General features: G+C 35.6%; 2 protein-coding genes across 2 annotated transcripts; both read right to left on the bottom strand.

The window, feature by feature from the left end:
- Positions 1 to 384: 384 nt before the first annotated feature.
- On the bottom strand, positions 385 to 4,741 carry LOC130726941 (uncharacterized). Its single transcript, XM_057578258.1, has 5 exons — positions 3,612 to 4,741; positions 2,286 to 2,344; positions 2,002 to 2,130; positions 1,046 to 1,181; positions 385 to 893 (listed from the first exon to the last, which is right to left on the bottom strand). The coding sequence occupies exons 1-5, from the start codon at positions 4,311 to 4,313 to the stop codon at positions 549 to 551; spliced, it is 1,371 nt and encodes a 456-aa protein (XP_057434241.1). The 5' UTR covers positions 4,314 to 4,741; the 3' UTR covers positions 385 to 548.
- A 1,570-nt stretch (positions 4,742 to 6,311) lies between these two features.
- Positions 6,312 to 9,859, bottom strand: LOC130726545 (glucan endo-1,3-beta-glucosidase 2-like). The gene is made up of 4 exons (XM_057577828.1): positions 9,508 to 9,859; positions 7,087 to 8,340; positions 6,946 to 6,973; positions 6,312 to 6,683 (listed from the first exon to the last, which is right to left on the bottom strand). The coding sequence occupies exons 1-4, from the start codon at positions 9,569 to 9,571 to the stop codon at positions 6,527 to 6,529; spliced, it is 1,503 nt and encodes a 500-aa protein (XP_057433811.1). The 5' UTR covers positions 9,572 to 9,859; the 3' UTR covers positions 6,312 to 6,526.
- Positions 9,860 to 13,677: the final 3,818 nt, after the last annotated feature.

Raw genomic sequence — 13,677 nt, 5'->3', positions numbered from 1 at the left:
GAATCTCATTTGATAATCTTGTCTACAATTATTACCATCTTTTAATTGCGTCTAAGCTAATGATAGGAATGTTTTTTTGGTCTTTGATTAAAAAAAGAACCCTATTAACGTTCATGAGATTAACAATCAGGTCTGGCAACTTCTCTTTTGAAACGAATGATGAGAGCATTTAAAACTTGAATCTATACATTAATATAATGCTTTAGAAAAACATAATTTGAGCATCTACAAGGAAACACTATTTTCATTCGCATCAAGCTTGCCTAGCAGTATAGACTAGAAAAGAATTGATTGGAAAAGTTGAAATATATACCTTGCTTTAGTAACATTCGCAACTAAGAAAATTGTCCTTGTCATAACAGATGAACAATTTCAGAACCGACATATTCAGAATAGCACCACTCGGAATTAATTTTGATTTCCCCCAAGAATTGAATATCTTTTTACATCATCATGTTTACAAACACAAGAATATGTAGAAGAAACAAAAGATTCAAATGTATAAATGGGTGTGACTATCTAAATCAAAGAACATGTAGAACAAGCTGTTATTGTGAGACATTTGTATCATTTTCCATGTGTTTATCTGTTTCATTCTTCTTTAGGAGTTTCTCAACAACCTCATTCCAGTTTGACCTTGCAACACTTGATTTTGATTGGGTACTTGAGGCGGCGGAAGTGGTGGTGTTGTCTTGTCCCCCACTACCGGATGCCTCATCTTCATTGTTCTCAGACAGTTCTTTCTCTTCAGCGTCCACCGCATGAGGCACATTTAAGCTAACAGCTCTTTCTAAAGCATCTTTGTGTTCTTTTTCTATGGTCTTCAACCTCTCAAACTTCTGTACTGTTGGCGGCACTGTCACAGTTTCGGAGCCACCATGATCCTTCATTAACTGAAAGTAGACACCAAGATCAGTCAGAAATTTGTTAAACAACAGTATTTTGATCCATAGATTACACTAATCTCCATAACAAAAGGTCTCAAGCTTCAAAGAACAATGCTGCAAGTAAAGGAGCAAGACAGCAAATGCTAGATTTTTCTTACTTGTAAGGCTTTCTCTGCTTCCCTCTCAATCCAAATAATAGCATGATCAGATGTTGCATTACAGGACAAGACAATATGCTCAAATCTTCCATCGACAGGAATAGCAGTCCTTACTTCAGGAGGAAATCTCCCACATCTGTGTTCACCAAGCAACAAAGTACTTCATTATTGGGAATAATAACATGTTACTTGCAGTAGTTCAGGACAAAGATTTATTTATCAATACATATGAACTATTACTTGTGCTAAATGAGTGTTTTTGAAATTGTTGCTTTGTGCGGGTCATAGAAGATGCTAAAATTATAGAATTTGGAATTTCTTTCAATACATTGCCAGGAAAAAAGAGGGAAAATCAGAAAGTGGGAGGGAACCTCTGAACTGGCAGACTCAAGATGGATGAGCAATTTTTAATTGTTCACACTTATGTAATTGCAAAAGGTTAAAATCCCAAGACACAAATTCCACAGGATATATAGCAATTTGTGCTTAGCTAATGAAGATGTGGGCAGATGATACTTAGAGTAAGGTTTGATGTCACCTATGAATCAAAACAAAAAATAAAAGGAGAAAAGGTGAAGAAGAACAATGAACAAAAGACAACCCTTTCTCTTTACCAAACAAAATAAAAGCAGAAATGCATGAATCATAATGACTTTATTCCTTAGGTATATGAAGAAAGATATATTTTCATGAATCATGCTCTCAGACAACTATATTATACAAGCTACAAGCTATTACAGCATTATAGAGTTATGTCATACATAACATTGTATAAAACAGTTACAATTTTTTGTTACCCAAGTCGAATTCCTTTCTCTAGGTTCCATAAATTTTTCTTAGAATAGCACCAGACCAAGTAAACAAAGAAAAATAATCTTCAGTATATTCCCAAAATATTTAAACCTACATAGTAGTTTACTATGAAGTAAGAGCAAAATTGTTTGCCAGTCAATTACCTGCAAAATTTTCTTTCCACAATATGATACATTCGCCCAGGTGCATAAAGTCTCCTTGGATCTCTTAGCTTTCGACCCTCAGGTATGAAGGTATCTCTCAGGCAAACCAGGAATAATAAGCAGGGCAAGCTGTTTAAATCATCAACGCCTGGTTTAAGAGATCATCATGGTATTTAACTCCGCTCAACAATAAACATAAAAAAAACAAGAACACATCACATGCAGTTGAAAGTTGAAACCCAAGACACTCAAATCCATATCACATAAAGGGCAGTAGTAATAACCAGAATACTGATTTGAATATATCTTCCAGTGGAGTGGGAGTTCTTGGCAAGAAATCATCCTGCAGAATATTAATAAAAGAATAAAAATTTGAACGAGCATTGAACAAAACTAATAAATAGGAGGCATTTGAAACAACTTCTCATAAAATTTGTAACATCAAGCATGTTGATGAAGAAAAAGAAAAAGTTCATCGGCATTCTTTGATAAAAAGAAGAGATAGAAATATATTTATGTCAATTACATTCATAGAGACGTACGATTATACATATATTACCTTACTTTTTGCACAATTCTTACCACGTAATTCTATAAACATATTATTACCCCATACATGTATAATTTTTATATTTTTACCATTTATTTACATGTTCCTATGTAACTTCTGCCACATTTCCTTAGAGTCTGGTCATAACTTATAAGGTGACGTGCACCAAACATTTTCAGAAGAATTAAATGATAGAAAAAACAGTGGGAAAAGTGGTTGAAAATAAATATGTCTCTAATAACTGATATTAAAGATGAGATTATCTCGTAGTCTCATACTCAAAGGACAATTACAACTGAATACTCAACTTTGAGCAAAACCATGGATGTGTTTGAGTAAACCACTTAATTAAGCACTTATAACAGTAAGTGTTTATCGCACAAGTGCTTATTCATAAATCATAAGGTAAATTCGTAAACCCATTGAAATAAGCTTAAAATAAGTTACAGGTATTTATAAGCACTTATTCATAAGCTAATTTCTAAACTCATTGAAATAAACTTAAAATAAGTTATAGGTATGTATAAGCATTTATTCATAAGCTAATTTGAACACAAATAAGCTCAAAACATATTAAAGGTCAGTAATAAGCTATAACATAAACTCTCCAAAACACGGATCTAGCTTCCATGCAGTCATATTTTCCTAAATTCATTGCAGTCACAATTTTGTAGCTGTGTGATCAAATTCGAACTCTTCATATTTAAAACCAGATTTCAGATATATAATAGGTCTGTTTAAATCTAAGCCATCCATCTTGATCAAACAGTTATATAGCAATTACCACAATGAATTTAGGAAAATTCAACTGTAGTAAATCTAAATTCTCCATACACCTGCATAAGCAATTATCCTATATGTTAAGGTCAAATAAGTCCTTATAAATACTGAATAGAGTCAATATATACACAACTAAACACAACCAACTGACCAAGTACTTTGGTTTAAGTCCCTTTCAAATAGGGGCCAATATGTACACAACAAAACACACAATCAAGTACTTTGGTAACAAGGACTAGAGTGAAAATAACAATGTAATGACTGATGAGATGAGCCTGACCTGCAACACAATAGAATGAATGACATTGGCATATTTGACGGCCAAATTGAGGGACATACACCTAGCAGGAGCAACAGCATAACACCGAATCTTCTCTTTGGGAATCCCTCCCAAACGCTCCCTATGATTGACCACAAGAATGGTCAACAGCGACACCACCCCAGACCCCAAAGAGTGACCAGCAAACACCATCCCATACTCCGAACCATTCTCCACCCACAACTGCTTCAGCGTCTCCGATTCCCGGTTCAACAACCAAACCGCCGATTTCAACAAACCATGATGAACATAGCCCCCATCAAACATCTGCTTCCCCAGCTTGTTATCCAACAACAGCTTGTAGTCACTCTCCTTCGCCAAATTCAGCCCCCTCACCGCCATCACAATCTCGCGGTGTTCATGGTCGACGTAGATGATGTACGGCGGCGCGTTACCCTCATTCTCCTCGTAGGCGACGCGCTTGACCACCCAGTCCGGGTTCAGGCGGTAGCCTCCGGCGAGCTGGTAGTGCTGCGGGTTTTGGAGGTCCGGCTCGTAGATGGCGAGGATGAGGCGGCAGACGCGCGGCACTGGGTCGAACTCGACCGCAGTGGCGGACGGCCAGGTGGCGCTGTCGTAGGAGCCGATGTAGGTGCAGCGCTTCCATAGCCACCGCGCGCAACCGAGCACGAAAACGCACTCTACCCCACATGAGACTGACATGGTTTTTGGAGGTTTTGGGCTAATGGGTATCTAGAAATCGGTGAAAGATTGGAGCTTGTTGTGGGGTTGATTGGATTGGAATTTGGAAGTGAGTTGGTAGCTGCTGCAACTGCAATGGAAGATGGTGGGTTTGTATCAGAGTGAGAAGAAATTAAAAGTGTGTAGAAGGAAGCTTAATGAGGGGGGTTAGTGAAAAGTTGTCAAGTTTGACACATGGGAAGTTCACATGGAAATGGATGGAATGCAGAATGGAAGATTCTCTAACAGGAGGAGCTAGCTGGAGGAGGAGGAGAGAGACTGAGATTTTGACAATTTTTTACAAGTTCTGATGTTTGGTCTGTGACAATTTTTTGTCAGAAAAAAGGAAAATATTTGGATGCTTGTCTTCGACTTCCAGGGTGAACTTTAGCTTTTTTGTTTTATCTTTTTTTATTGATTTTTTTAGTTAACTTTTTATTTAACTTTATCTTCAATAATGTTACTTACACATCTTATTTTGTTTATCGAAAAAAAACTTACACATCTCATTTTGAGGTGGAATGAGTAGAGATATAAGAAAAAAAAAAGTAAGAGGGAGAAAATATGAGATGTGATAGATGATAAGAGGAGAGAGATATAAACAAAAATATGTGGAAATGAAGTGCTTAAAAAATGAGGTGTTTATATATCATTGTTATTGTTATTGTTGCTTTAACTTGGTTGCTTCTAACATGAACGGTCCTCATGGGTGGTTTAGGTGTACACTGTCACATAACCACTTTATCTCAAAAGCTTAACTTGTTGGGTAAGGGTCACTTTAATGGTTTTATATTATATTCTAACACGCCCCTCACGCAAGAGCTCTTTGGGCTTGAAGCGTGGATAAATGCACAGGCCCACCTACCATGTGGGTAATTAAATTCCACTTTTTAATTAGAAAGTGAGGGGAGCAAGGATCGAACTCTAGACCTCTCGGTCATAGAGACTCTGATACCATGGCAGATAACCACTTTATCCCAAAAGCTTAAGCTGTTGGGTAAGAGTCACTTTAATGATTTTATATTATATTCTAACATACACCTTCTAATTCTTTCGGATATATCTTAATTTGAGATTTAACTTATTTTTCGTGCGTCCGTTCTGTCACATAAAATTTAAAGCATTCATAAAGTTTTAGTGCACATTTCGCTCAAGAGGTTGAGATCTTATTTTACATTTGATTGGATTCACAATACCCAAATATTTAAATTATTTATTTTATATTTCTTATATTTCAATTTTGAAAGAAACGAGTTAAGATATAGATATTAGCTTTTGCTCATGTCATGCATGACAACTCTAGCGGTGAGATTCTCTTAGATCAATGTCTTATTTTAAGATTTCATATTAAGATTTTCATTGGAGACCTTCTATGTTTTGTTTGTTATAGGGGGAGTTTGGGATGAAAGAAATAAAGATGAGGGAAGAGACTCGAGAGAGAGTGTTTCTAAAGAGAAAAGGAATCAAACCTTGTTTGGTGGATACATGTGAATGTCAAGAGAGATTAGGGAAAGGTAATAATATGCTCTATTTTTCAAACCCCTCCAAAATTGGCGACAATTGCAAACTTTTTTTACTTAGGGTAAAAATGTTTTTTCTTCTAAAAAATTAATATATTTGGTTTGATAGGGTGTCATGTCCTATACTGTCGATGTGTGAAGAGCGGCGAGTGCAAGTAAAGATGCACTTCATCCTTGTGCCTTAGATTTGACGACTTGTAAGCATGTGGTTTGGATAGGATGCCACGCCCTATGTGATCAACCCAATCTTACACTAGTTTACACATAATCAATAATGTATTCTATCCTAATTTGTCCTTATAAATATGTTAACGCCGGTTCTTCCCCAAACTAGTACTTAACAAAAAATAAATTTCTCCACGATGACTATTGCATGTTTAGAAGTTTTTCCCGAGTACCTTTTAGGTTTTAGAATTGATTCCAAGAAAACAGAAGTTAATCCAAACATGCTATTTGTCACTTCTTGATAAGGAGCGAATGAATTCTAATTGAAAAGAATAATAATGATAATAGTGTTTCATTTGAAGCCTAATTCAGTCCAGACCATTAACTGGCCTTTTTACAAAATTGAGTAGGCCACTTTGAACATGCAACAAAGCCTACTATGTAACATCATCAATCATCATCTACCTCAAGTGTTTTGAATGAGTCAACGCAAGTTCTGAGATACACAGTTTATAGCACAACCACTCCCAATATTTGAAATCCTATCACCATCAGAAGGCTTTTAATTCTCAAATCACATTTGTGGAGATTGCATGCCGAAGAAGATGAACTTGTGGAATTCAGTGATGGTGCAGTGACATTGGCAAAGGTGCCATTTTGCCCAAGACTGCACATATTCACAAACCAATCACTTGTAAGCAAAAATATTGGCACAAACAAACATCGTTAACAAAATGAAACAAATAGGCAAATTAATGAGATATTGATGAGATATTTGTGACATATTACTAAGATGTTGATCGGTTGATCCTGGTATTATGAGATTACAGCATATCTGATATATAATATCTCAATAAGATCATAGCTGCACCAATATCACACCATTATCTTAGTAGTATGTCACAAATATCTCAGGACAAATACATTACCTTCCTGGAAATATACAGGAACCATGACCTGCAACAATCATTTAGAATATCATAAGTCATACTAGAAATCGCCAATAGAACCACAAAAATCACAACAATGCAGCCAAATATTTACAATCTCAAAGGAAAATGGTAAATTACTTGGATTTGAGGTGGTGATTGTAGCCATTTGATTGAAATTACATGACTCAGGAGACTTTCCCATCTGATGATAGTAAGTGTCAAAAGCATAATTTGCATGTGCATTCACATTGTCTGGTTCATAGCATGCCTCTCCTTGCAACAATGGAGAGCAATCCACCTTGCCAGGTCCACATGCCCAGTCTATCCCAGCCTGCAGCATCTTCGGATCAGCACCGTCCTTCGCAACGCAGTAAGTTTGGTTGGTAGTGTCATTCGCCAACACTGCTCCTGATCCTGTCAAGTGTAAAATGTAAATAGGTTTCCCATCAGCATCAAACAATCCCCAGTTTTTCTCTGACAATGGCCCGTCCTTTGTATCCTCATTGTAGAGCTCATAGATGTAAGTACTAACAGCAATTCCAGGGCGCTTTGGAGTTCCGGTTACATTCAGCACATGCTTGATCAAGTTGCTGTTGTAAGCATTGGCATTGTCGAGCGTTGCATCCGGCTCATTAGAGTCACCCTTTGAGGGCCAACCTGTCTCAGTCACCACCACAGGAATGTTAGTGTAGTTGAGATAAGACATGGCAAAGTATGCTGCATCAACCAGAGCATCAAACACATTGGAGTAGTGGAGAAGGGTGTTAGAATCAATAGCTTCCTTGTTGGGAGGAAGAGGCTTGAAGAGTGCATAGTCCAATGAAATCACACCATTCGACAGCATGTAGTCGTCATAAGGGTAGATGTTAAGCATGAGATAAGAGCCGGTGGATTGCAAGAAATCGAGCATTGGGACCAAGACTGGATTCAGCGAGCGGTTAAAGAAGGCTTGGGAAGGTGGAAATGAATCAAGGATGAGGGTAGAGGAAAGGGGTGTTGAAACTTTAATCTGGCGATCGAGATTCGACGCAACAAGGGCTGAATGAATGTACTTAAGAGCGTTGACTAGTAGTTTTGCTGCATTAGGGAGGGTGGTTAAAACCTCAGAACCAACACAAATTGCTGTGATATTAGTAGCTGGATAATGTGCTACCACATTGGTAGAAACCCATTTTGCTGCTGTGGAATTTGATTGACCAATTGATAGGAGCTCTTGATTGGGGACAGACACAACAACTTGAATTCCAGTGTTTGCAAGTGCAACGAGCATAGCTTGGTCAGCATTATACAATCTGACATGTTGAAGTTTTTGGGATTTAAGCAGTGCTACTACTTGAGTGGGGTGAGGCATGTCTGAGAGATCTGTTCCAATATTCACTCCAATAAATGGTTCTGTAAGGAACAAACATTAAAACCCATTAAGCATTAGCTCAGGTTAAAACCATTACCAATTATAGCATGTTTGAATCAACTTTTTTTTTTCTCATAATCAACTCTAGCAACCAGACGCTGCTCACAAAAGCTTGTCTCAAAAATTGATTTTTGCTTTAGAATCAATCATAGAAGAATTTCCAAACATACAATTCACTAGTCAAATAACACAAGGTTTGCCTTTTGCACATTTTGCCACTTTCAATTAAATCCAGATTTTTTGTGTTGAGTTACTTGTGTGAAATGTGAGTATTTGAAAAATTGTTGGAAGGTTGATTTGCTTTCTTTTGAAGATTTAAATAGTGAGACCAACCAAATATTAGGAAGTAGATAGATAATTTCCTGAAAAGGTAAGCTTTTTTGAAAACAACTTGAACATGAAAAAGTGCTACACACATAGTCAATTGTGGGGGAAAATGACATTAAATGGTTTAATAGAAGGACAGACAGAGGGGTACTACCACATTTAATATTTCTGAATACTACAGGTTTAAAACATTGTCATTCAAGAAGACCATTCAATAAAAATCTACCTAACCCATTCTTCTTTTCTTACATATTATTTTCCATACTACATTAGTTGTTCATCAACATCTTTCAGTCAAAATAAGCAGTATGCAAGAAAATAAATGCATTTTTTTTAAAGAAAGGGTGAAAATGGGAAAACTCGAATAATAGATTGATTCATCACTCCACACCATGTCATGCCTTTCAAACCTTAATTCTTTGAATACCAGCACTAGATAAATCTCATAGCACTAAGAAAGTGTGTTCTGGGGATAATGCCTTAGTACATTGTAAAATTTCACTTTCACCAAAGTAAACCTGGCCCTAAATCTCATAGATCATTTAAAGAAAGGGGTCATCCTAAACCCTTTTCTTAAGGGTGAGGAAGAAAGTAAAGACTAAAGAGTAATGCACACACTCTGTTGAAGTAAATGTAGTTTTTCAATTCAAACTGCAAATGAAAATGCCAACTCATGTTTATACTAAAGGGAAATGAAGATTCAAAATGCATGCAACTTAAAAAGTGAAAAACCCTGTTTTCCTTTGACAGAGAACTCATGAACAGAGCAAGTATAACAGCAAAGAAGATTATTTAGGTAACTAAAATTAACTGCTACTCACCTTCATCAGCAGCAACAGCAGAAACTGCAAAAAGCAACAGAAGAAAATGCACAACCATAGTCATAGTTTAGAAACCCCTGTGAAATCTTGTGTCAAAGAATGAATGTGTTTGTGAGAGAAACCAAGTTCAAGAAAATGGAAAGAGCAAAGTGGGGTAACACTGTAAGAGGAAAATATGCAGGAGAGGAAGACTATGAGTTTTAGGGAAATAGAGGGTGAAAGATTCAAGCGTTATACGTTGTAAGGCTTTGAGAAAGATCAAAGAGCTGAGGAATCATCCATGACTAGGATTTTCACTGCAACTGGACAAAAAGCAGAGGCAAGGGTTAAACCAAGACAAGGACAAATGAATAAGGTAAAGACAAACTACTAAAAGGTCCGGTTTTAGGGTGAATTTCCAAGGCCCGGTTTTAGAGTGGATTATTAATTTATTATAATTCATGTTTGTTTTTGGTTTGTCTAAAAATGACTCATGATAAAGTTTGGGTTAAATAACTCATCATCCAATCACATTTGAGATAAGTGAGTTGGAAATAAATTAATAAATAAAATATAGAAATTCCACCTCACCTATCTTCAATATGATTGGATGATGGGTTATTTAACCCAAACTTTATCATGGGTCATTTAGACAACCCTTTGTTTTGGTGTTTTTTTTTTAATAATTTGTTTTGGTGTTTGAGCCAATACAAAGGTTATTTTATATATGTTACAATAGTAAAGAAAAAATTAAAATATATCACATTGAGTTAATGTGGATTAAAAAAAGCTGAATTTCAACCGATATCTTTTTTTAGGTACATATTTGGACCGAAATCTAAACATACACTTAGTTTTTAATTTTGAAAATTTTAAAATTCAAAATTAATATTCAGTTTTATAGATTTATTTTACATTTTTTTTAGGGTTTAGGGTAAGACTGAGGACAATAATGGTGGAAGGTACTAAATGGTGGTAAAAGTGATAATGAAGATTATTAGGTGATGGTGGAGGGTGCCCAATGGTGGCCACAATATAAGTATCGGGACGACGATAGAGGAAGAAGTTAGGTAATCACGTGGGAGGTGACAATCATGCAGGTTGAGTAGGGATGGCAATGATTGTAGTTGATGATGTCAATTGGTGAGTGTGGTGGAGGGAATTAGATGGCGATGACAGAGGAGGTGGTGGAGGGTACTATTCTTCCAGGATTCTGGATTGTTCTCGGTAAATGCTAAGAATGAATTGCATGTTACGCAAATGAACAGATGAACCTGCATTTATAGGTTCAGTGCCTATGCTCAGAGTCTCTGCAAGTATGAGGGAGGTTCTTTAAGTGAAGCTTCCAAACGTAGGGTTTGCTTGGTGCTGTCATGCTTAAGTAGTTTATGTAGGCTCTTTGCCAGACCGCTCGAACACTTTGTCAATTGAATGGGGATGGTTCGTTCCTGAATCAGTTTGCGTTGTCCACCCTTATGGTGTATGCTTAAGAGCATAAACCATGAGTCTAAGAAGTAAGAAGAACTCAGAAAATGCTATGAATGAATATCATATTAAGTAAATGAATGAATGAACATGCATTTATAGGTTTAGTGCCTATGTTTTAAGTCTTTACAAGTATGAGGAAAATTCTTTAAGTGAAGCTTCCAAATGTAGAGTTGGCTTGGTGTCATTATGCTTAAGTAGTTTAGGTAGGCCACTTTGACAGACTGCTTGAACACTTTGTCTAGTGAGTCAGAATGGTCAGTTCTTGAACCAATTTGCGCTAACCACCATTATAGTGTCTGCTTAAGAGCATTAACCTTATGCCACCGCATTGCCTTCAAGTCATATAGCTTTTAGAGTCGACCAGAACAAGTACGAAGTGGTGGCGACAGTGGTAAAGAGTGCTTGTAGGGTGGTGGCGACATCATAGTGGTGGAGGATAATGGGTGGAGATAGTGTAGGTGGATGTTAATTGGTCACACTTGGTGGGGGAGGTTAGCGGGTGACGACGTTGTGGTGGTGCTAGTGGTAGCGACTGTGCGAGTGAGAGTAGAGGATGTCATGGGATAATGCAAGTGACACTTGAAAAGGCATCAGGGTCATGTATGGCCTTTGCCTTAGGCCCAAAAAAATTAGTACCTATATTGTGTATACTATTAAGTTTTGACAAACAATGAAAAACCATGTCATATTAATTACAATATATGAGCAATGCAACATGAGAAGTGGGAAGTGTAACTTGACAGTTATTAGTAGTAGTCTTTTGTATTAACAAATTCACATTTTCTAAAACATTAATAAATAAAATATCTATTATTTTTACACTCCCAAAATTAAAAAATTAACTTGTGTTTACTTATAATTGTTAGTTTTTTTTATGACGTATATTTCTATAGTTGTACAAGTTTGCACTTCGGTAATTGTTTCTTCTCTACAAAAAGAAAGTTTTCATTGTTTTTACTTTTTACCTTACCTTGATATCATAGTGTTGCAAAATCTCTCATTGTTTCATTCCTTGTATTCGAGATTCTATTAATCATTTTTTATTTATTTTGCAATACTATTTTATTTATATTTTTTTATTCTTATTATTTGAAGAGAAAATGACAAATAAAATGTATAAAACTAAAAGATTAATATAAAAATTGAGAATTTATATGATAAGATTCTTGGTAAAAAAAAAGCCACTTTAGCATTTTCATTTTATGTCCTAAAATGCATATACACGACCCCTGAAAAACCATGTCATATTAATTACAATATATGAGCAATGCAACATGAGAAGTGGGAAGTGTAACTTGACAGTTATTAGTAGTAGTCTCTTGTATTAACAAATTCACATTTTCTAAAACATTAATAAATAAAATATCTATTATTTTTACACTCCCAAAATTAAAAAATTAACTTGTGTTTACTTATAATTGTTAGTTTTTTTTTATGACGTATATTTCTATAGTTGTACAAGTTTGCACTTCAGTAATTGTTTCTTCTCTACAAAAAGAAAGTTTTCATTGTTTTTACTTTTTACCTTACCTTGATATCATAGTGTTGCAAAATCTCTCATTGTTTCATTCCTTGTATTTGAGATTCTATTATTCATTTTTTATTTATTTTGCAGTACTATTTTATTTATATTTTTTTATTCTTATTATTTGAAGAGAAAATGACAAATAAAATGTATAAAACTAAAAGATTAATATAAAAATTGAGAGTTTATATGATAAGATTCTTGGTAAAAAAAAGCCACTTTAGCATTTTCATTTTATGTCCTAAAATGCATATACACGACCCCTTTCATTTTATGTCCTAAAATGCATATACACGACCCCTGAAAAACATGCTTTTAATATTAACAGTATTAATCAATTATTCCCATTTGTTGTGTCTAAAATCTGTTTGAAAATGCAAGTGAATACAAATTTTTTGCCTGAGTATAAAGAAGAAATTGTATTACAAATATACATTATAATTGAAAAAATAATGTAACAATGTAACTTTCATTGGAAAATAGTAGTACAATCATACAAAGCCTATAGAAGAAAATTACCATGAAATCATACAAATATTTTGTTTGCCTACTGTGTCCTAGCCGTTAAAGTAGGAGGCGCTGTCTCTAGCACTGCAATTGTTAAGCATTGAAATTTAATTTTGCATGTTTATTTGTCACAATAGTTCACCTTTTTATGTTTCAAATGTTTTGAAAACATACAAACAAGGGAAAGGGAGGGTGGGACCCGCCATTCTTGAAGACACAGAAAACAGCATTCCAAGAAGCTTAGCAATAGCATGCAACGGTCAATAGTTGAGTGACTCGTGGAATTGATTCTGGTTTATAATTCAAGATACCTTTTGGGATTGTACTTCCTGTATTGTAGCTGCACTGATCTGTGCTGGCTCTTTTACTCCTTGGAAGTGTCGTTTTAATTTTAGTGAGAGGTACTCTTTTTTCTTACAAGGTTTTTCCAAGGGGGTTTTATCCTTGTAAGGTTTTAATGAGGCATTTCCCTAAGATCTCTCTTCCTGGGAGGGGTTGGAGGGGGGTTAGATATGGTACTTTACCATCCTTTGTAGGCTTATGTTATTTTCTCCTTTTCTTTCTCAATTTGTATTGGGTTGAAGTACCCCTTGTACTTCGATTTAATATAATTCTTCGATTGCCTATCAAAAAAAAAAAAAAACCCGCCCTATCCCAATGGGATAAGGCAC

Source organism: Lotus japonicus, chromosome 6 (genome assembly GCF_012489685.1).
Source record: "Lotus japonicus ecotype B-129 chromosome 6, LjGifu_v1.2".
NCBI lineage: Eukaryota > Viridiplantae > Streptophyta > Magnoliopsida > Fabales > Fabaceae > Lotus > Lotus japonicus.
The sequence above is the reverse complement of the archived record's forward strand: the minus strand, read 5'-3'. Positions and strand labels throughout refer to the sequence as shown.

Bases quoted from the DNA above. Each gene is read 5' to 3' on its own strand.
- LOC130726941 (XM_057578258.1), bottom strand. From the start codon at position 4,313: ATGTCAGTCTCATGTGGGGTAGAGTGCGTTTTCGTGCTCGGTTGCGCG. The intron at 2,345-3,611 runs GTCAGGCTCATC...AATATTCTGCAG, and splicing joins TTCATTCTATTGTGTTGCAG to GATGATTTCTTGCCAAGAAC. The intron at 2,131-2,285 runs GTTATTACTACT...TGATTTAAACAG, and splicing joins ATATTCAAATCAGTATTCTG to CTTGCCCTGCTTATTATTCC.
- LOC130726545 (XM_057577828.1), bottom strand. From the start codon at position 9,571: ATGACTATGGTTGTGCATTTTCTTCTGTTGCTTTTTGCAGTTTCTGCT. The intron at 6,974-7,086 runs GTAATTTACCAT...TGATTGTTGCAG, and splicing joins AATCACCACCTCAAATCCAA to GTCATGGTTCCTGTATATTT. The intron at 6,684-6,945 runs GTAATGTATTTG...GAATATGTGCAG, and splicing joins TCCTGTATATTTCCAGGAAG to TCTTGGGCAAAATGGCACCT.